The sequence below is a fragment of the Dermacentor variabilis genome, chromosome 2 (genome assembly GCF_050947875.1).
Source record: "Dermacentor variabilis isolate Ectoservices chromosome 2, ASM5094787v1, whole genome shotgun sequence".
NCBI lineage: Eukaryota > Metazoa > Arthropoda > Arachnida > Ixodida > Ixodidae > Dermacentor > Dermacentor variabilis.
The window spans coordinates 72335166-72358966 of record NC_134569.1 but is presented as its reverse complement, the minus strand read 5'-3'; the positions used below and the strand labels follow the sequence as shown (position 1 = coordinate 72358966).

The following is a 23801-nucleotide window of genomic DNA, read 5'->3' as shown; positions in this document are numbered from 1 at the left end:
ACTGTGCAGAAACCAATGAGACCGCTGGACTAAGTTATGCTTACTGCCTGCGGAAATGGCCTCTCCGTATTGCGTTGAGCAATGGACGGAAGAAAGGCAGGAGTAACGCTAGCTCCACGCAGTTCGTGCTTTCTTACGCTCACACCGGGACATATGGGGAGTTCTCCTGACGTCTACCATCCCCTTCATTTCACTTTTATATTGCACAGAGGGGGGGGCGAGTGGAGGGGGGGTTGACAGCAGTCATGCGAAACGCCTGCCACGCTGAGCAAAATGCGTGATTATGCGTGCCTTATCTTGCCATATTGCAGGGGCTTCCTTGTTTTATTGGGTTACACTCGCTCCGTAATCTCGTATATAGCGCGCCGCCTCAGCTGCGAGAGAAACCAGACACGCGTGCCAAGTGCAAGACTCGCTCTCGTGAAGGGGGCGTGTTTATATAAAAATATACACGTGAGGCCACAAGTGTACGGCGCGGAACCCGCAGCGTAGCGTAAATCAGATGAGACTGCTTTCTTGCGGGGAAAAAAAAAGGTGCTGTGAAGGGCAGCAACAGTTTGCGGTCAACGTATTGTGTTTATGATAGGCAGTAAGAATGCTCGCAGCGAGCCATAAATGCCAAGTGCTGTTGAAGAGTGATGCGTCTGCAATAGCAAATTTTCAAAAAATGTGGGCAAAGTGGAAATACCAGCGTAATGCAAGAAGGCTTTTACCACAGCAGGTTATGATGGCCTGATGTTCAGAAGCTCGAACACTACATGATAAAAAAAAAAAAGAACGTCGTTACGCGTTCCTTTCTTACAATATCAATCCCATCTGATTTGTGGTTCGAAAGCATGCAGAAAACGGCTGACCGGCGACCCTCCGGTGGACGCGAACTGCCTTTGTTGATGCTGTATAGTCCTTGTCGTCTTTAGCCTATCATAATTACTTCTGGATGGAGAACACTCCCAGAGGTCTTATCTGTCCTGCGCCAGCCCAATCCGTGATATGTCTGCAAATTTTCCTATCTGAACACATCGCCTAGCCCTTCCCTGCCTTCGAGCTTTTGTTTTGTTTTGTTTTTTTACTTCGAGGCTGTCATGGCATTATTAAACACCGGTTATGTGTTTCTGCAGGCTGTATAATCTGTTGAACTTCAACTTTCGTTTTCATGTCAGCTGGAATGCAATCTACCAGCGATTTCATCTGTAATTCATACTGTCGTTTTTCTCTTAGGATTACTGGTATGTCTTGTTTCATCGCGCGTTGCGTATTTAGGTTTGAATGTGTGGTTAATTACATAAATTGGCATGCTGGTTGTATATATACACAATGTTCTAAGTTTAGAAGGTCCCCTAGTAAGATTGTCAAGGGGACCCAGTGTTAAATAAGGTATGAAAAAATTAAGGCAGAGTGAGCAACCAAGGATCACACTCAAGATACATGTACGTTATACATAGCGTAACGATGAAGTGCAAATTAACATTGGATCGAATAGATAGAAAATAAACAGATATGTAAAATTAACATGTAATACGAAGCCGTAAAGCGTAAAGTACTTAGCAGTTGTTAGATACCGTCGAAATGCGTTACAAGCATTTCTTCAAGTTGCTTCTTCGACTTCAAAGCCTCGGTACCATGTTTTCTTACTGGTAGAATTGAGCCATTATGCACTTTTGAAAAATAACGATAACCTGCCGTTGATGACTTAGCAGTGCCTCCGACGTTGGAGGTAAACGTCTGCATCTTCGCCCATAATGTGAAGCAGCGACGCGATAGCTGGTACAATGTTATGCGCAGACGATATCGCACTGTTTGAAGTGGTATCGGTTGTAGTAAACATTCGCAGCTGCACTCGAGCAATATCCTCTCCAGTAGTAGTAGTAGTAGTATAAGCTTTATTTTGGGGCCGAGATGGAGTTTAAGGAGGAGGGGAGCGGGAGGGGGGCCCGTCCTCTTCTTCCTTAGTCGGCGGCCAGGCCCTGCGCTTTGTCGGCGTCTTCGGCCATCTCGACGTGAAGAAGCGTTTTTTCAGTGGTACCCCTAGTCCGAGTCGTTCTCCCTTGTGTAGGGGGCGGTCGACGGATAGCCATATGAATATAAACGGAATGTAAATGAACATGAATGAATAAAGGAATATGAATGGAATGGAAAAACTGAAGTTAGCAAGTTTGAATAACATTTACTGACCCACAACGGCCGAAATACGAAGAAAGATTGAAATCTCTGACGTCACACTGACGCACCGACGCTGGGGTTTCAGCGCGGAGTTAAAATGAAACAGTATAACGTTCATTTTTTCTTCCAATATTAAATCTCCTCCCGCGAAATTAGCGAAAGGCGATTTGAAATAAACTGAATTCGATTGGTTTAAAATGATCTATTGTTTATCATTAATGCCCATATAAGTAATTCCATGTAGTTAAAATAACCCAGAGTCATCCACTACGATTCTCGTAGCTCACCATGGGAATTCTGAACCTGAAACCCAGTGAATTATATAATTACCCTCAGAGGAGCATCGCACACATGCTGGCAAGCTGATTAAAATTCACGTCTGATTGTGTATATATAATCAGTGCTACAGATGCTGGTGTCCACTTGTACGACACATTTGTTTCTACGAGTATTCCAGCTTCACCAAGCTTTGGCACGTTCTTCCGGCTCTTGAATATGCGAGGCTAGCTGTTGTACTGTTCCATTTATATATATATATATATATATATATATATATATATATATATATATATATATATATATATATATAAATTTCCCATCGTTGGACCGGTCCTACTGCTCGAAACTATAGAAATTAAACACTGGTTCTGTTTACCTTATAGGATCGTTCAACTTTACGTTTGAAAAGTAGAAAAATTTGGTGTTTTTTTTTCACTTATATATATCCCCTTTTCATTGCGTTTCTATCCTTGGAGAAACCGATATCCAGGCCCTTTCCCGCCCGCCATCTCTCCGCAACGGCTAAAGAGTTCTGATGACGAGAAAAATATGACGGCTTCGCCCCCCCCCCCCCCCGGTTGCATTTTAGGGGTGAGAAATACAATATAAATAAGCTCTGCAGTATCGAAGTTGGACGCAACTTTTAGAACGACTCCAGCTGGGTTAAATTTATTCCGAGCTCCTTCCGCCGTGCACCGTGTGTGTGCGTGTCAAAAGCAGAGTATTGCCCAAGGACGCCACTGAGATAAAAAAGAAAACTGAGTGTGGTAACTGTATCAAATTCTCTTCTGTCTTATAATGCAATCCTCTAACTCCTTCTCATTCCTGTAAGCGGTTTCCGGCCTCCCTAAACTTTATTAAACCGCTGCGTCACTTCTGACAGCCAAACCGTATATGTGTCGCTTGCAGAATTCGAGTCCCAGCTGGACGCCTTACGCTGGCGCTGGCAAAAAAAAAAAAAAAAAGATGGGGGGGGGGGGCAGGAATCAAACGGTGTCCCGACGTGCCTTCCGCAGCGGGCATCGCATGCGGAGCGCGCTCGCGCCAACACACGGTGCCGACAGAATCCACAGATTTACGCTTCGCTTGGTTAGGCCTCAGCCAATCGGAAAAAATACGCCGAGGCGTTTTGCATTTATATTGAACAGGAGCCAATTCAATGCGCATACAGCAGCCCGCCGCGTGATGTATGGCGGCGGCTAGCGGAGAAAGTGCAAAAGCAGCTGCGGAGGCGAAATATTTACACCGGTACACGTAGGGGCCCGAGCCTCCGTGCAAAGTGCTTTCCGTAGCGTGGAACAAAGCTTTCTTTTTTTTTTCATTATCTTGCGTCGCTGTTCTCACCCTTTCAATTCTGCGCCTGCGCTCTGTCACCTTGTGCAAAGTGGTAGCAGAAGAGAAATATTCGGCGTCGATTCTTGGCTTCCTTTGGCGCGCGAGAGAATTAAAAGCTTTCATAAGAAAGTTGAGTGTATTTGGCCACTGTCAGTGTTCTTTCGCGTTCCGACAGAGAACTTTTTATTCTCGGGACGCACTTTCTCGCTATATCGGCTTGTGGAATGCAAATAAGTTTTGCGCCAATTTTTTTACAACGCTTTTTTTTTTGCAGTGGTTTCCTAATTAGATTTCTCGCTTTCGCGAGACTGTTTGAAAACTGCCAACGTCAACTCGTTTAGGTTTTCAGGTTGGGGAATCTTCTTTGCGATTTCTTTCACTTTTCTTCAATGAATATTTTGTAGAGTGCGTTCGTTCAAGTTCGGGGGTGGGGGAGGATGGAGTGCTTCACCGTGCGCGTTGACGGCTGTTGGGAAAAACTAAGGCGCTAATTAGGTCGAAAACTGCGGACATTGAATTATTCGCTGCACTTGCAATAAACCGCAACGGCTGTGATGTCAAAGCCTGCAGCTTCGTTGCAGAACGCCCTTGTCGCGCGGTTGATTGGCTATATCTGACCGTGTTTGCATCCTGCCTTTGTTAACAAGCAACAAAAACAGGGAATCATTATATCTAAAGCTGCTCCCTGGCACTTTGTTCATTAGTTCTTAGCCTATGTGCTCATCTCAGCCCCTCGCTATTTCTTCCCTGGCGGAAGTTGTTACAATGTAAAGCTCCCACTTGAGTCTACAGAATGTCTATATCGTGTGCGTACCTAAATACTTGCGTATTCACTGCCCAATGTAGTAACGTTACAAGCAGCTGTCCGTTATGTCATGCTGTATTTACTGATCAATGTGCACGCTATAAATTGTTCTTCTTGGCAGGTTATAAGAGAAACACGTAGTTGACATTTAGCATAGAAAGATGAAAAGAGCTGAGAATCTGCGGAAATGTAGGCCCATGGGTTAAGTAGCATGGTAGTAATTTCTATGAGGTGGTTTATTCAGTGCCGATGCTCGGAACGGGTAAAAGCACGTGGTTCGCTAGCGTTCGGATAAAGTCATTTACATCTAGTTAATTTATTTGTGCAGTAAATAACTTGAGAATGACAACGGTGTGTCAGTCCTAGGGCGTAACTTTGAGAGCAAGTAATTCCCTTAGAATTAACATTCCAAGTGGGAGTCCATGCAAGATAATGCGATTTAAACGAATCAACTTGTTTACTAATTCAGCCTATATACGTACTGCCTTGATAGGGTAATGTCATAAGAGCAAGTGACGAGAAAGCAAGGAGAAGAAAGGCAGGAAGGTCGAGCAGACGAGCATCCGTTTTGCTACCCTGCACTGGCCGTAAGGGAAAGGGGAATAGAAAGAGAGAGATCAAGCTTATAAGAAGCCAAAGTAGCTCGCTTGAATTACGTATACAATCTATAGACTGCTGAAATTTGTCACCATTTGGTTAATACTGAAAATAATGCTAGTTGGTGCTGACAAACGTAAAAGCATTAAGAGACGACGGTCGAGCTGAAACAGACAAGAGATAGAACTAACTTCTATTGGCGCTTACTGATTACACAGCGCAATCTTTATACAATGAAGGCGTTATCAATACGCAACATTCGTCCCAGCAGCACATTCTTCAAGCACACTTTCTGAAACAGGTACATTCTTTAGACAGACACGTCAACCAAAGGACTCGTGTTCACTCCCAAGCCTTTCTCAAGATAGCTAATATTTTTACGGCTGAGTGCCAATGAAAGGGTTGCTTACTCACTTGTTCGCTGCATTTCTGATACAAAAAGCCTTGAGTGTTCTCCTATTTATTATGCAAATATTTCAGTTGTGGTTTTTCACTCATTAAGCGAGTTTCGCAAGACCTGTTTGCAAATCGTTGATGTAACCGTCAGGAATCATTCTCGAAAGCTCGAAAAAGGGACGCACTTATGTTGAAAATTTCAGGATCACACTGAGAGTGAAAGATGTACAGATACAGCTGACGTGCGTCAGTCGAAAGTCCGATCGCTCCATTCCCCACGCTGCACGTTCCTCCACGTCAGAGCATCGCGTGCTCTGTCTCGAGCCCCAGAGCCCGTCTCCTTTGCCTCGCGGCTTTGCCATTGCGAAAAACGTTTCCAGATTACAGGTTCACGTTCAACGCGATCTGCTTCCTCCCGTATCACGTGGCCGAGAGTTCTCAGAGCTGCTGCTCGTTTTTTTTTTTTTTTCGTTAACTGGTTATTGTTTATTCTCCGCATCGCTCGCTCACGACACGTCTTGGGTGGCGGCCTTTTAATTATACATGGACGGTTTCGCGCCCGGTGCTTGCTTAAGACTCGAGAAGAGGCGGCAAAATTTGCCGCTCTCGGGGAATGAAAATAAAGATGCGTCACGGCTCCACGGGCGTTGCTAGTTGTCCGGATAAGGAGTGCGTGCTGCGGCGCAGTCACGCTTAGCCATCGGCGAGGGACACGCGTCTCGAGTGGAACACACCCAGACAGGCACGACGCGACGCCCGCGCCTGACAAGCAATCAATCGAACCTCGGCGCGGCACGAAGCCGTATAGGTTTATTTGTTCATTTTTTTTGCATTGTTACTTGCGTCGAGCTGGCTTTCTTCATCCGGACAGTCAGCCAGGGTTTTGTCGCTGCGTTAATTTCCTGCAGCCGCGATTCTTTAATCTCGATCTCCAACACGAAGCTCCCTTAATGAGGTTCCTCTTTCTGCGGGCATTGTTGTTTCTGGAGCTTCTTTTGTTTTGTATTGTTTTGTTTTGTTCGCAAAAATATGGCTGCGCGATATTTATAGTAAAAGCGAAGACAAAAAAAGAAATCTCTGGAAGGGCTCATCAGTAAGCTGTTTTCTAGGCGGCTGACTCAATGGCACCATCTCCTGGCTTGGCTAAGTTCGTAAGCCGTACTCATTAAAAGGTAATTGTGAGGTTTAGTTCCACGCGCCGTTCCGAGGACTTCAGTGTTCTGCTCACGGCGTCACTTTACGTCGCGTGATTAGTGCGCTGTACTTCTAGCTTCTTGTTTTAAGCGGCACAATTTCATTCCAGCAAGCGCAATCTCGTCTGCTGCGAGAAATTTTGTTCTTGTTGTTTTCATCGTTCACGCTTTCTTTTTTATATATATGCTCGTAGTAGGTGTTCGCGTTGTTATTTTTGGCGACACTAATTAGGTGAAGAGGAAGGCTTCGTTTTTCTAGAATGCAATTAATACGAGCTGTGTACAACATGTCATCGTCAACACGACCTATGTCCCACGGCTTATTTGGTCGCTTGAAATATTGATGTGCGGACAAAATAGCCTGGCGGTAGATATAACTTCAGGGACTGAGTGCACGAGATATTGATTGGCGTTCAATATTTTGTACACCAGCACCCACAGCGTGTCAATACTAAGCAGTTATACCAAGTGAGCAACGCCGACAGCGCTCGCAATTACCGGAGTTTTGCAGCGCACCACCCTTATTCACTTGTCCCTGTGTAAGTGCTTTCAACTTTTAGTGAGACACTTGGAAGAACACAAGGTACCTTTGAACAGCTTTGAAACTGAGCTTTCGTTTGTAATTCAAAAATGGAAGGATACGTGGCCTCACCAACGTGTATTACTTAAGCTTTTCAACGACACCGGCTTCCTTGGTCCGTGCTAAGAGTCGCATGACTGCCGTATGGAACTTGAGCAGAGAAAAAAGAGAAAATGCTCGCAGTATGGTTGCAATACGATTTGTTTTTACAGCCTCCTAAACAACTCCCCGGGCCCTACGGTAACCTTATCCAAGAAACTTGTAAGAAAGAGAACGGACGCAAGGGAAATAAGCGATGGGGTGTCGGCGAAAATTGTCGCGGGGTATATTATTGAATAGCTCCTTCTAGTTAATGTTATAATAAATGCTGCAAAACGTCAAAGCAATCGTGATGCCAGCAGTTCATCCTGTATAACGTTGGCATACGGTTTTGTAGAGGGACCTTGAACGAGTGCCTTTGTGGTTGGCATTTTACGACTTGACTGCTCGTTAAGTGAATGCTTTACCCCGCTTGCTTAAATTTTTGCTTAACTTTATTTTTTAACAGTGAGAGTACTAATGCTCCCGGCCATCCCCCCACTGCTAGGGAAAGTCACCTTCGCTTGTTCGGGTTTTCTGCAGCGAGGCTGCAGCTCATGCGCACGAAGGACCCTTTCCACATATTTGGGAGGTTTTATGGCCATCTAGGCAACGCGTGGTTTACGCGCAGTCTTCAAACCCGAAGCGTAGCGAGTAAGCAATCTAGAAGTGTTCGGATGAATGCTAGAAGGCACCTTTGTCACACTGTTCTGGCGTGCTTGCTCAGACTCTGAGAGTCCATTGCTGCCTCCCTTCTTATATCAACTTTATGTCGACAATGACGGAATCCATGGCGCCACGAGCTATTCTTATTTATTTGTCCTTTTTTTTTGTGGATTAACTGATCGGCTGAAGCAGTTTCAACGCTGGCAGAAAGGTGAAAGCAAGCTGAACGTTGCTTCGCGTATCATTCGCGGATATTTTTTTCTTTCGGTACAGTTGCGTCGATCGCCAGTGTTTCCTTCTACGTTAGTGCATCTTAAACGCTATTGCCTTTTGAGACGCACAGATCTTGCATAAAGTGGTAACGCCGTGCACACCGACGATTATAACCGTTAGGTGTCGTGGCCCGACTCTGACAGGCGCTCGAGCTAAATTTTTGGAGCTCTCAACGGTGGCACCACTGAGTGCCCCCAGTTTTGACTTTGGCGATTCCTATATATGGACGGGCGCTGGTGCGTTATGCGGTCACTGGCGGCTGGAAACGGAACTTTGATGCAAGAGGCAACAAGTGGCGGCCTGACAGGCCTCACCGCGCGCCCTCTTCACTACAATACTGTAGTGGTACCCTTATGTACGCATCGCACCACGCCGTTCTCATCGTTCATTATTCGACCCTGTGCAATTAAGCTGGGCAGAGCGCACTGGTCTTGCTTGAAAATGCACATACTACACTGATCTATACAATATAACATATGTGCTTGTGGTTATGGTATTTTGCAAGTGAAGTACCAGCGATTCTATCGGATACGAGAACGCAACTGGCACGGAAACGCTGGTTTTGGAAACAACTAATCAAATAAAATGATCGAAGACAAATTTGATTATTCTCGCCTATGGTCACACTCATAGCGTTAGTACACGTGTTTGTAGCGTAATATTCTCGATATTGCTGACCTTAAACGACGGCAGCCAACGGAAAGCGTCCCATCTTTACGATAAAAAGACCCCTCGTAGATGCTTAGTGGCTATAGTGTTGGGCTGCTAAGCACGAGGTCGCGGGATCGAATCCCGGTCACGGCGGCCGCATTTCAATGGGAGCGAAATGCGAAAACACCCGTGCACTTAGGTTTAGGTGCACGTTGAAGAACTCCAGGTTGTCCAAATTATTCCGGACTCACTCACTACGGTGTGCCTCATGATCAGATCGTGGTTTTGACGCGTAAAACCCCATAAATCATTTTTTTAATATTAACGAAAAAAAATGGCACTGTTTATTCAGCCGTAAATGCGAGAAACACGTGAGCATTCCGTCGCACCTCTTTGACGTTCATTATTTAAGCCGCGTTTACCATACTTTAGATGAAATTGCTGAGGCTCAACGTACCGCACAGAGGGAGCGGTTGCTAGGTACACCAGCGGGTAGGTATATATTACAGTCAATTGAAGAATCGGTGGCTGTGTCGCACGATAGGGCGCCCCTACACGAGTTGAACGTGAACCTTAGGGCAAATATCATGGTTCGTCCATTTCCGCGGAATGTGCACCCCGTGCACAATGAAGGGAGGCGGGTCGCGAGAGCTAGGGCTTTGTTGCGAGAGGCAAAGGATCAGGAGGAGGAGTCTGCGTTTGTTGACGCCGCATGGGTTAATGGTAAAAATGCTTATTCGGTGGTGGTAGTAGATGGCAAAGGGAGCGTTAGAAATGCTGCTTCCATTTATACCAAAGACCCGGGGGTTGCTGAACAGGTGGCTATTGCTCTAGCACTAATTGATTCTAGAAGAGTTTTGGTGTTTAGCGACTCGCGATCTGCGATTACAGCCTTCGCGAGAGGACTTGTTGCGGAACCGGCTAACAGACTGCTGCAGGGTAGGGATATCACTTCGCATACCGTTACTTGGTTCCCGGCGCACATGGGGACAGTGGAGGGAGCCCCGCGTAACCTCAACGAGGTGGCGCACAGGGAGGCACGAGGATTAGTGTGCCGTGTACTCCCTGAAGGGGCTGGATCTCCCGCTCCTGAGTACAGGGACCAACTGTTAACCTACATCGAAATCACCAAGCACTATTACTTAGGGCGCAGGGCATTCCCGTTGCCACATCCTAAATTAAGTAGGCCGCAGGCGGTTACATTAAGGCTTCTTCAGATACGGACGTACCCTAACCCGGTCATCATGAATAAAATTAATCCGGACTGCGGGGTTTCAGTCTATTGTAGTAAGTGTGGGGGTTTGCTCGATTTACAACACATGCTGTGGCGCTGCTTGGCGTTGGCCGGTGATGGTTCTCGAGGTGAACAGTGGTGGCAGCGAATGCTGCACAGTGAAGTGCTGGCGGACCAACTCAGGGCTGTCCAGAGGGCCCGCCGTGTGATGGCAGAGGGGCTCGGCCTCTCTGTACCGACGTGGGAGCGGCCCGCATCAGTCCCAGACTGATCCCTCGGGACCTAAATAAAGTTCTTTATACCATATACCACGTCGCAAAGTACTGTTGAGGAGCTAGCTCGACACACGTCCGACCTCTTCGAGGAGCGAACAGCGAATAGCGGTGGTCTGGAGCAGCGCACCGTCAGTTGGACCATATATATATATATATATATATATATATATATATATATATATATATATATATATATATATATATATATATATATATATATAATATAAAATGTGTGTGTAATACACACACACACCACATGACCTACCTCTACCACGCGACCTGCTTACCACGCTTCATGTACTCTTTTCCACTTTCCCACTTATAGTGCCAACGCATGAGAAGATTATTCGTGAAAGTTCTGGTAAGAAGTACCTACCTATGTATAGTTTAGAGCTTCGCAATTCTTTTGCTTCACATTCCGAAAGCAACTTTAGTTATTTTTTCAATCGGAGATGGTACGCCAGGCGAAACAATCGCCATAATAATCCACGCCCATTGCTGGTTCAACGGCGGAAGCAGCGGAAGCGGAGGAGGGATGACGCATGGGCAGAGCGCCGAAGAGCGGCGTGCTTGAGATTATTCGAGTACAAATCACGATGGCAGACAGACGTGTGCTGACAACATGGTCGCCAAAGTAAATGCTTGCTTTTATCTGGCACGAATAGGCACTTGGGACTAGTGTGTCCGTCATCCTTGAACGTGAACAGATCGTGTACGCTGAAGAGGTCATGTCTCAGACCTTGCATCGCAGGGCAGCGAATTTTACCAGAGTGGTTCCTTCTGATTGCACGCTACGACAAATGTCGCAATGTCGGTGGTGATTATGCGGAAAAATAGTGCAAGGTGTGTAGTTAATGACGCCATGGTGTGCGTGCGTGTGTGTGTGTGTGCGTGTGTGTGTGTGTGTGTGTTTTGGCAGTAATGTTTTTGTGCGAAAATAAATGACGAAACTTATTTTCGGAAAGTCGCTTGTAGATATAAATTCATACTGCGGGCCGCGTGATAAACCCACGGACGAGACAGGAAGGCACGGCTGACACGAGCACGAACTAAGCTGATATCTTTATTGATAGGCACGGTATTGTATGTATCTAAAGAAGCAACTCTTATAAGCGCCACCTAGAAGCGCTAACACAAAGAAACTTATCAATAACCACGCGAACTCGCAAACGCAGGTCTTTCCTATGAATCCCGCGACATGTGCTACTCGAATACGCGTATTATTTTTCCGTCAACAAACTACCCACGTTATCAGTTGCGTGATTGCGGCTCTTGTCCGTGCCTTGCTATATTGTCCGCGTTTATCGTACAACGCAGAGTATGTATCGGCACCGACATTCCCAGCTTTTAGTTACGTTGTCGACATAAAACTGTCTCGGCCGAGAAATGTGTGCCCGGGCACTTCTATAATTGTATTGCGTGTACAGATATAGTACTGCCATTACCTGGATTCATTGACTCGTTCGGCATTCACCACATGTCTGATCATTTTCGCCAAGTCGTTAAGTTCATCGGCTGGTCAAGCGCAGTTACGTGACTTTATTGCGCCACCGCGGAAATTTCTATTATTCGAGTCATATGAGCGATTTTCAAAAACTCGGTGGCGCCACGTTTTGGCTCAACGAGCAAACTAAAATAAAATACCAACTTGATGAATTTTTACGTTATCGTACGAGATTTGTGAGCCCTAATTGCAGTGTTCATCTTCTTGAAACATAGTTCGGCGCATCGATATTTACGGCAGCGCTGTTCTAAACATAACAAAGGCTCACATGACGAAATACGATTGCTTGAGTCCAAGGGCCACGTTACTCGACTCCGAATCGGAAAAAGGGCCTTCGGTAAAACGAACAGATTCCATCGAGTGCGAGACACTGATATATTTCTTCCTCCTCACGCTAGTCATTTCTCGGCGGGTTGGGAAAGTGTGCGTGTGTGTGCAATAGGCTTATGTCTGCGTATCGGCGCGACGGCATTAGAGGCCTCGATTGCACTTGAGTCGATGTGAGTAGATTATTGTTGGTACCCCCCCCCCCTCCCCTACGCCGTATCTTCAGCCTCTCTTCGCGCAGTAGGAATGCCCCAGCGCTATAGAAATTGACGCTCCCGGCGATTCTCCGGCGCGCACTTCACCCTTCGCGTATGGCCGCCGCGATTTCTTCCGCGTTGACCGTGTTTGCTCTCAGCAAACAGCGGAGACGGGATATTTGCGCTGTCCTGAAATCGAAAAGTCAAGTGCCCGTGAGAGTTTCCTCGTTGCTGGGTGTTGCTTGCCAGCCACGTGTGTGCTTCTGTTTGTACATGCTGGGATTTTATTTTACTTTTGCTTCGCCCCATTTCTGAACGCTGCATGGAGGAGCTGAAGAGCGACACAACCCCCTCCCCACTCCTTTCGATTCCCTAACCCTCTTGCTTTTCCCTGTGATGTACAGTACTCATGTGTTCTAAACAGGGCAGAACCCTTTCCAAGCAAATCTAATTAGATTCTGTACGAGTGCTCCTGTGTCTTTCCCTGGGATCGTCGTTATTGTCGATGCGCTAACGCGGCCAATAACTGAGCGATAACAGCTGAAATGGAAGATGTTTCGCTGCTGTGATTGAAGACTGCGTGGGGTGCCTGCCATCCACGTTCAAGTTAGCATTGGTTTTTAGACATACACGAAAGCTAGAAAGTGCTCCCGTGATCAAAAAACGTGGCCCAGGGGTGGGTTATCCAAGAAAAAAAAACTATTTTTTAGAGAGCAGCTCTTAGGCGCCCGTTCCTTGGTTGAACGTCAGTGCCACTCGGCGTAATCGCGCGTACGCGCTCGTGGCAATGCTTGCGCGTTCGTCGTCGTCGTCTTCCACCGCTGGCTCCGATGCCGCTCATGATGCCAGCGTTCCCATACTGTCCCTCCCTCTGCGAAGGCACTGACGGCAATGGTCCACTGCCTGCTGGTACGGTGATTTCCGTCTCAAGTTCTTTGCCTCAATATACCGCAAAATGTAAACACGTGTCGAGCTGTGCTAAAATTTCGCATTATGGGGTATCGTAATCGTCGGACGCTTTTTATGGAAACTGAGAAAGACAACCTGAGGATGACAAGTGCACTGCGACGTCATGTATGCACTGCAGTCTCCAGTATCAGGTTACATGCCGAGGCCTCAATTCGTTTTTCTTTTTTTTTTTTTTTTATGGAGCGCTTAGTCTGAATTCTTTCGGTCACGGCTGCACATCTCTTTTCCGATATGAGAGTGCTGGGAACGAAGGAAGTTTTTCATTTAGGTTAATTCCTTCCCCCTCCACAGATGGATTCCAGGAGCCCAGTTTAAATCGAACGCAACCAGAGCGAAATACCTTCATTCCAAACAGCTGAGCCTTTTATAGGTATATCCGATAACCGCTATAGAAGCACCAGTTTTAAAGTAAAGCTGTCTTTCTGAACCCTCCCGGTATTTCCTGTGTTTAGAAAAGATTTGTTTCGACGGAATACGATGCGAACATCTTGAGTCACAATGATGGCACAATAGCACCACGACGACAACAAAGTACACACCGTGGGCTGCTGGCTGGGTGCTGCTACTGTCTTGCCGAATAGACCGCACGAAAGACCGCACTACCATCTTTACTGCCCTTATAATTGTTCAGATTGCTCCTGGCCTTGTTTTCTGACTCACTCAGTGACCAGACACTGCTACCTAAATATCCTCGTGCTCGTCATGCTAATTGCGCTCGTAATGACGAGTATAAATCCTTTAACGAAGCAAACCTGCTAACCTTTTTATGACTACTTTCCTAACAATTAGGCCACAATCGCACGTATATTTCTGTCTTTCCAACGCCAACTACCTCTTCATATGTGAGCGTGTTGATGATGATTTACATGCTATGAGACATACACACAGTGCCAGATCGGCCATGAAACGGGCGGTACATTTAAGATGAATGCGAAGAAATACAAGCCAATATAAACGTTGCTACATTGCGTAGCACGGGAGCGCCAGGGCACAGGCGACGCGCGTAATTTTTTTTCTACCAAAGACGCACCATAGAAATATGCATATTCATAGCATCTCATCACCCACTTTGGAATCTATGTGAAGCCAAGCTTTCGCAAACTATGCGTTGGACCTAGATATTTTTTTTTATTTAACCATAAGGGTATACAGGGTATTCCACGTAACTTGCGCCAAACTTTAAAAATATTAAATATGCAAATTCCACGCAGCGGGACCAAACCAAGGTAATGTTGTTTGCCGTCGCTTGGAGATACTCAGATTGTTTTTGCATTCCGCCTAATTAAGTAGTCTTAACTAATTAATAAACTTCTAAAATATTAAAATTACACGAAAAGTGTCAGCAAGAAAATCGCAGAGCAACATGAAGAACTACTGCTACAGCTTTTTGTTGCTCAATACGTGCTACATAAAATTTTTCCGAGCGTCAAAGAAGCCCGCGAATACACGCAAGATTGCTGCGCGACTGGCCGCTCGAGGCACTTTGCGCGTATTTGCGGGCTCCTTTACGCTCGGAAAATTTTTATGTAGCAGGTATTGAGCAACAAAAAGCTGTAGCAGTAGTTCTTCATGTTGCTCTGCGATTTTCTTGCTGACACTTTTCGTGTAATTATAATATTTGATAAGCTTATTAATTAAGACTACCTAATTAACGGAGCGCAAAAAATAATCTGGCTATCTCCAAGCGACAGCAAACATTACCTTGGTTCGGTCAAGCTACGTGGCATTTGCATATTTTTAAGGTTTGGCTCAAGTTACCTGGGGCCTTGTATCGGCGAGAAGAATCATCATACGCGCGCGTCGTCTTTCTCCTCACTCTCATCGATATGCGCCTGCCGGTGCTTCGATAAGTAATATCGGCAGATGGGTGACGTCAAGCCTCGACACTATAAGGGATGTCGTTGGTTGCACGCGGCAGTGGACAAAGTGGAAGTGGCTTTGGGATGTTGCCCGGTCGTCTGTTAAAGCTGGTAGAGGTATGTTACCTTGACAATACGTACTGCATCCGAACTCATGATCGATAGCTATATACTCTTGCTGTTGCTCTAACTTCTCTGCCATTCTATGCACTCTTTCTCTCTCCTACACTTGTTACCGGCATGGCTCTTTTTTTTTTTTTTTGCCTGGTTGCCTTATGTTTCTCTTCCTTCCTTCTATTTCCCTACTCCCTTCCTCCATTGGAGGGTAGCCAACGTCTTGACTGATTATCCTCCCTGCCTTCCTTTTAGCTTTGTCCCCCCTCTCTCTCTTGCCTTATCTGTAATTATTCTAATGTATTATCACGCCGTCGCTTGCTTTCGCAATCTTCTCTTGAGCGGTCATAATGTGCTCAAATAGTAGTGTGACTCCGGTTGTGCTCCACAGCATAATCTGTATCACAGTACTATTTATTTATTTATTTATTTATTATGCGCATATCTGTTCAGTTTGACGAATTCTGGTGTCATTCTTTTTTGTGTGTTTTGGTACGCATAATTCCAATGGCGAAGTACGTGATTGTTCACGTTATTTATTTGTCTCTTCTTTTCTGGAGTGCTATTTTCCTTTCCATGTATATCTAATTCCGTGTCCCGTTCATTGGGGGCAGTTAAAGGTCCCGTGGTGGTCAAAATTAATCCCCTGAGTCCTCCAGAACTCATAATCGGATCGTGGTTTGGGCACGTAAATCCCCAGAATTCAATTTGTATATCTCGTTACAACCCGTTAAAACCTGTTCTCAAAGAGGGCTAAGTCGGACTAGTCCTTTCAATGTTCTCTCTGCGCTCTCTACACTCGACTCACCCGCCGTGGTTGCTCAGTGGCTATGGTGTTGGGCTGCCGAGCACGAGGTCGCGGGATCGAATCCCGGCCACGGCGGCCGCATTTCGATGGGGGCGAAATGCGAAAACACCCGTGTGCTTAGATTTAGGTGCACGTTAAAGAACCCCAGGTGGTCAAAATTTCCGGAGTCCTCCACTACGGCGTGCCTCATAATCAGAAACTGGTTTTGGCACGTAAAACCCCAATTATTATTATTATTACACTCGACTGAGGCGACAACTTCGAGTTGTGATGATCCGTCTCTTTTTCAACGTCACTCTGGTGTTCGCTTCCAGAAAAATGTAGTACATGACGTATCTCAAATTACGCAACTGCTAAAACGCGGTTCGGCTGCATGCAGCTACTCTCGAAAAATTGTTCAGGCTCTGACTGAGCATGATTATGAATTAGTTAGGTTCCGAACTAAGTCGCTTAAATCATACTATTGCTTATCTAACCTCATAAATATTACGACCTTCAAAGCCATTCACTTAGAAATCATCATCATCAGTCTATTTTATGTCCACTGCAGGGCGAAGGCCTCTCCCTGCGATTTCCAATTACCCTTGTCCTGTGCCAACTCATTCCAACTGGCACCCGCAAATTTCCTAATTCAATTACCCCACCTAGTCTTCTGTCGTCCTCGACTGCGCTTCCTTTCTCTTGGCACCAGTTCTGTAACAGTTATCGTCCACCAGTTATCTAACCTGCGCATTACCTACCTGCCCAGCTCAGTTTTTTTTTCTCTTAATGTGAATTAGAAAATTGATTATACCTGTTTGCTCTCTGATCCAAACCGCTCTCTTTGTCTCTTAACGTGATGCCTAGCATTCTTCATTCCATCGCTATTTGCGCGGTCCTTAATTGTTCTCAAGCCTCAATGTCAGTCTGAAAGTTTGTGCCCCATATGTCAGCACCGGTAAAATGCACTGATTGTATTTAGACATATAATTCTTTGAAATATTAGAAGAAAAAGATGCGAATCAAGAAGCACTGCATTTCAACATTACGGATGTATCGCCGACATACATTCCTTTGACTTCCCGTGCATTTAACGTGTTTTTTTTTTTAGCGTGCGCGTTGCACGTTCTCGCCCTATTATTGTGAAACTACTTGATTTCAATGAGAGCTAGTGCTTCCAAAAAAGTCGCAGTTTCGCCTGAAAGACAGGACAAAAGAAGACACACAGGGACACACACAGCGCTGTGTGTCTGTCTTCATTTGTCCCGTCTTTTAATCGCGTTACCGTACGGCCCTTGAATATGCATTACCAACAAGCCCACATTGCAACCTTCTCCTGAAAGCTTCAATTCCGATAGCAAATTAGCAGACAACCATACGAAGTTAGGATAGTACTTGTATCGGCCATATGAACTTGTAAACCTTCGCTTGCTAACCAAATTAACAAGCATGGTGTCAGCGCGCACAGCAACAAGAACACATCACACTCGATGACCGTGGACACTCGCTATCAAACGCTGCCGTTGGGAAGCGCGACAGCAGCAGCGAGCGAATTGACCTTCGTGCTGTCTGTCGCTCTAACGCAAACTCAGTTCTGGGAACGCACAGAACGCTCTCAAAATACAGTCGCGCGATCGCGCGCAGCCACCACATACGCAGTTCAAGCCGTAGTAGAACGCCGCCCCCTCCTTGGTAGTCATAGTGACTGGTACATTTGCCAGTTTATACACGTTTGTTCTCAACTTCATCCTATTTGATGACTTTATTGCTAGCGGTATTCACTGGCGTTCCCTCGCGTTTCCACTGCTAATAATTTTATTTGCAGGAGCATAACTGACTTCACAATATAGTATGACTCAAAGTTCATGAGGACACACGGCAGAACTCTAGAGTGTGTTTCTCAGCGACGGTCTCGCCGATTGTTTCAGGTGCGAAATTTTGGATCACACCTCCCATCATAATGTATTTCTTGTACACCACGACTCTTCTACTCCGAAGCACCGTTTTACTTATTCCAGATTTTATGCGACTTCGATAAAGCCGACCCGCCGTGGCTGCTCAGTGGCTATGGTGTTGGGCTGCTGAGCACGAGGTCGCGGGATCGAATCCCGGCCACGGCCGCCGCATTTCGATGAGGGAAAAATGTGAAAACACCCGTGGTACTTAGATTTAGGTGCACGTTAAAGAACCCCAGGTGGTCGAAATTTCCGGATCCCTCCACTACGGCGTGCCTCATAATTAGAAAGTGGTTTTGGCACGTAAAACCCCATAATTTAATTTTTTACGAAGGTTGCTGAGATATTCACTGTTGATCCGCACTTCTAAGCCTTCCCCAATATAAGTATTTAGGTGTTACTTCCATAAACTTTCTTGGTCTAACCACATTTAATGTGTAACCGCAAAAGAATTAAAAAACTAGATTACTTGCGCCCCACTAAAGACCCCACGCGATACAAAGTTTCTTGTATATGAAATTTTATTTCGCCCGTTCAACAATATTCCTGCGTTGTTTGGTGGCCATACATATAGCGTCAAATAAGTCCACTTAAATCTGCACGAGGAAAGTCTATTAGTTTCACCTAGCATAATTTGCTCAGTTTCTCAGACGCAGGAAGTAGTCCCAGAACCTTCAACCGTTATCATAAATGGCGTTATCATAAATCTAAAATTTCTGTGTGTCACCAATTCCGCATCTGGATTTTCTGACTGCACTCAGTAACATTTACTAAAGTTTTATTACTAGTTCAAACGCTTTGAATATAATGCCTGTATTGCTCACAACACTTGCAAATGCGTTTTTTTGTTTCTACGCACAGCAGAATATGTATATACTTCACTGGTGAAACAATGACCGTAGTGTGACTCGGTGCATTAGTCTGACTGATAGTTAGTTTGATATCTCCCCTCCGAAAGAAAGTTGTCCTTACTCTGCGACATTTGAACCGAACCACAGATGTCAGTGGGAGACGCTGCTGTCCAGCTCCCTCCTCTCGGACCAGATAATGTTGGTTGAGAGGGCGGTCGCAGCTAAGACGGCGCATGGATTCTCGTGAAGAGGGAACCACTCCTGCAAAGCAGGCCATCTTTAGGCTCATTAAAGAGGCTCTCTCTTTCTCTGTTTCGATTAGTTGAACTCCTGACTCATGTTTCCTCCCACAGGCCGCTGCGTTAATTGCAATCGCTCGGTCAGGACGAAGGGAACTAAACCACTGTGGCTTTTTTATTTTGTCGCATCACGAAAGCATTTTCGGCATGCTCTTGGTAAAAGTTCTCGTAAGCAGCAGCTTGACTACTTCGGAAAACTTCAATGTAGAACTGAAGTCCAAGGTAGCAGGGAATTGTCGATGCTGCAAATGCTGTCGTGCGCGTCTATCAAAGGTCGGCTTCTACAGACATTTCTTTCGTCGAATGCATAACACGAGGGACCTTCCAAAAGTGTCATTTCTTTAGAAGGGATCATACACCAGGTGAAACAATCGCCATAATAATCCACACCCGCTGCTGGTTCAACGGAAGCAGTGTCAGCGGAGGAGGAATGACGCATGAGCAGAGCGCCGAAGGAGAAAGAGAAGTAGACTGGCGGTGCGCGAGATTATTGCAGTACAAACCACGATCGCAGACAGAGGTGTGCTGACAACGTGGTCGCCAATAGAAGTGCGTGCTGTTATCTGGTATGAATGGACATCTGTTCTCTGTATTGAAAGCCGCACTCTCGGGACGTCACTTCCAAAACAATGCTGGGGGGAAGCAGGCTGTGCGACAATCACTTGCATCGCAGGGCACCGAGTTTCACCAGAGTGGTTTCTTTAAGCAGGTTGCACGTTATAACAAATGTCTCAATGTCGGTGGCGACTATGTAGAAAAATTGTGCAGTGTGTATAGTTGATGATGCCATGGTGTATTGTTTGGCAATAAAGTTTCCGTGTGAAAATAAACGACGAAACTCACTTTCGGAATGTCCCACGTAGTTAATTATTTTAGCGTAGAACCTGCGTTCATGAGTCTACACACCTCCCAAGTATAAATTACGGTCTCTAGTAAACTTTTTAACCGCTGCAAGATGCGGAGCTCGGTTATACTTATTCGGGCATCGCTGACAGCTTGCCGATGGCAGCATGAGACATAATTCTAAAACAAAATTATTTTGCTTCTTTACGTGGTAATTAATGTAATGAACAACTTACACCAAAATCAATAGAATGTCTAGTATTAAGACAGAATATCTTACAGGGCTTGACCATCGACCATTGTAAGCCTGAGACATCGTAAACACGGTTTCTACCGCGTTTGCCGTTTCTTGGAATCGTTGCAGAACATTTTAGACACCTTAACAGGCGCCGCTTCGGTGCAGGCGCTGCAAGTTGATGTAGATGTATTCAGTAAAATAATTCGTGCTGCCATGAATAACAATAATTGTTTACATAGACCATCTGACCAACACATTTCTCAGCTTAACGATCAGAAATATTTCCAAATTTCCGACCTCTTCTGATGTCTTTGTGCCAGAATGTGCTAAGAACTGATAGATTGTAATAATTTAGCAATATCTTCCTCTTTTTTTTTCTCACAAAGGCGCAATGAGGACGCCGTGGTCGCCATCGCTACTCCTAGCCTGGTTAACGATCGGCCAGCAGCAATTCTCGGTAAGCTACAGTTGAATTTAAGCGTGATTTTCTCCACACCCCTTAAACAAACTTTGAAGCTTATCACCTGTCTACGGAAACAAATTTAAGTAGCGTTAAAAGCAAAGTTCTAGTTAAATTTGAAGATAACTATTTCATCGTTTGTGTATGCCTTCAGTTCTTCGAGCTACCAGATGAAGATCGCGGTGCTTATTTATCTTGAAACACCGAACCTCCCTCATATTAAGTTTCACGCTCAGATCACAAGAACATGGGACAAGCTTGTACCTCGTGCCGCGGCAAATAGATATGTCTAATATAATGTGGAAGGTGATACCGCTTAGCTAAGTAGTTAGCCTCATCCCAACTTGCAACGCCTCCGGCAACATGTCTAGACGCCTGAATCGTTCGAATACCGCTGATGTACAGTGTTACAGCTTCGTCCACCCTCCTCGCTCGCATTTATTACCCCTGTCAAGTGACTGCCGTACTGATCGTATGAACGAAGTACCGAAAGCACGCAAACGCGCAAAATGTGTCGCGTGGCTCCTGTAGTGGGGGTAGGGAGGGGCGACAAGGACTTGTTGTCGCCCTTTCTATCTGTCCTCGTCCTGCTGCACTGCCTCGCATTTCAGGAGCCACGCAACACCAACTACTCTAAAGCTGGGCATCGCTGAGTTTCACATTATGCGAACGAACTACCCTACTCCATACGAACCGGCTATGGCGCAGCGCTGCTCAACCCGGGGTGGCGGGTTCGATCCCAGCCGGGTTCAGGTTCGATCGTTTCTTTGAGAGCGGAATGTAAGAAACGCTCGTGCACTGCATTTGGGCGCACTTTAAAGAACCCCAGAAGGTCAAAACTCTGGAGTCGCCCCAGGCTACGGCGATTGCCTCATTAGGTCGCGGTTTTGGTACATAAGACGCCAAGAACTTGGCTTTCTGCGTACGAACGAAACACATCCTGACTCCTGAAATCTGCGGGACATTTCTTGCTTTTTTGCTGCAACAAGCTTAAAACAATGCACCGTAGTGATGCCTTCCCTTTCGCGCTGAAACGCAGATGTGTAGAGCCAGGGCAACCTCGTCATCCTCCTCATCTCATCAGTCGTGGTCCGACTGGAACGTCTGGTCGCCCTGCAGCAGAACTTGCGGCGGTGGCATAACGACCAGAGCCCGGCCTTGCCTCGCAAGGTAAAGTCCTAGGATGACGCAAGAACACATTCCTTCCACAGTCAAAGCGAACATTCATCCGTGGTTTGATCATTTGTGGAGTAGAAAACAGAGGATAAATTCGCAAAGTGCAGAGCAGGGACCTAACAAACTTTACTTCTTAAAACGGGCGGGCCAAACGAGTCAATGCTATCGACAACGAACCATCACGTGTAACAACGCATACAGGGTGTCAATATTTTTGACAATGCAGATTTGTACTAAAGAGGCTATTGGCCCAGCGAACTGGGCGTTCTTGCAAAGAAATTCCTAGGCGAGGTGGACATAATTTACCGCTAATAACGTGAGCTTCAGAATACTAATTAACAGAAATTGTAATTAACTTTTTATTAATGGCATACGGGCAGTTGTTTAAATCACGAATTTTAAAGCAGTCGCATCTTAATGCACCCCCATATCTTAAGGATCTTGAAAATCGCGCGTAATTAGATATATTTATCTAATTTCAACGGTAAATCCAAGCAATATCGAAACCGGGCGCCGCGGGAGTGCAGGAAAGTCATCCCCGCTATCATATCGGGCCGAAACGCACCGTGACGACAAACGCGAGGAAGTTTGAACGTCTCGGCCAGTCGTGGCAGCTACTTATGCGACACGCTATGCCTTGGCAAGCGTGTGTTGCTTTGCGTCTGATCAGGATTTGCTGCAGCATGCTCCCATTCAAAGTTCGCCCCTACACTTCTTTACGGGGCGTTGCCGTCTGACGCGCAGCGGGACGCCCCAGTCTCGATATTGCCTGAATTTGGCCTTCAATTTCGATGGTGAATATATCAAATTACGTGCTTTCTTGGATTAAAAAAAAAGATTAAATGTACAGGCGCCCAAATCTTTAACTGGCGAGCCCGAGCGGCGACTTTTCCATGCGTCAGCGCCGTATCACGGGGCTAGGCTAGAAACTGTTTGAGGCTAAGCGCATTCGGACAAAGCGCGCTCAGCTGGGCCCATCGTCTGCTGGGCTGTTTCCAGCCTCGCCCCGTCATACGGTGCTGACGCGCAGAAAAGTGGCCGCTAGCGCACGCCAGTTAGATTTGGGCACCTGTACCTTTAATTGTGACGCCCTACAACTTGTGCATGTAAACAATTGCGCTCCACTTTATAAGAAAGATAATTTTTTCGTTAGTTTTGAGAGTAACTTAAGCAGCAGAAAATTATTTCCGCCTCGCCGTGGAGCTCGTATGCGAGGACTACAGGTGTCTCATGGCCACATCTTTTATATAAAATAATCTGTATTGTCTAGAAGAAATACAACCTGCATATTGCAATATGAAAAAACAACCAACCTCTCTACGGGAATGCAGCCAAAAAAAAAAAAGAAAACGCAACTCCTGCTCGGTCATGTCTATCGAAACGTTGTCGACAGACACACCCACAGGACCCAGTCTTTCCTGTAGTGGGAATTTCTCGAGTTAATATTTATACGAGCAACGTGGCTTTTTTTTTTATCAAGCGAGTAGTTACGTATTTTTAGATAAGATTAATAGAAAGCATAACTGTTCATCGTGCAGCCTACCTCATTTTGCATGCCCGCGCTGTGTAATTGATCATCCCATGTCACTATGCCCAAGACACGGAGCACAACAGTCATATCCTAGCTTGAGTGACCTTCCACTAACTTAATCCCAAAGTTCCGAATAAAATACTAGTCACCATAACGCGTTTAAGCTGCA

General features: G+C 45.8%; 1 protein-coding gene across 3 annotated transcripts in view; it reads left to right on the top strand.

Moving 5' to 3' along the window:
* LOC142572083 (ADAMTS-like protein 5) overlaps positions 1-23801 on the top strand; it is a 214019-nt gene that overhangs the window by 174416 nt on the left and 15802 nt on the right. For 2 of the 3 annotated variants that reach the window (XM_075680917.1, XM_075680916.1), the window contains exons 3-4: positions 20852-20922; positions 21965-22095. In XM_075680917.1, the coding sequence (XP_075537032.1) occupies positions 20857-20922; positions 21965-22095 (197 nt within the window). In that variant the 5' untranslated portion in view covers positions 20852-20856. Of the gene's footprint in view, positions 1-15447; positions 15496-20851; positions 20923-21964; positions 22096-23801 lie in introns of those variants that run through there. The other variant, XM_075680918.1, reaches the window with a different exon arrangement.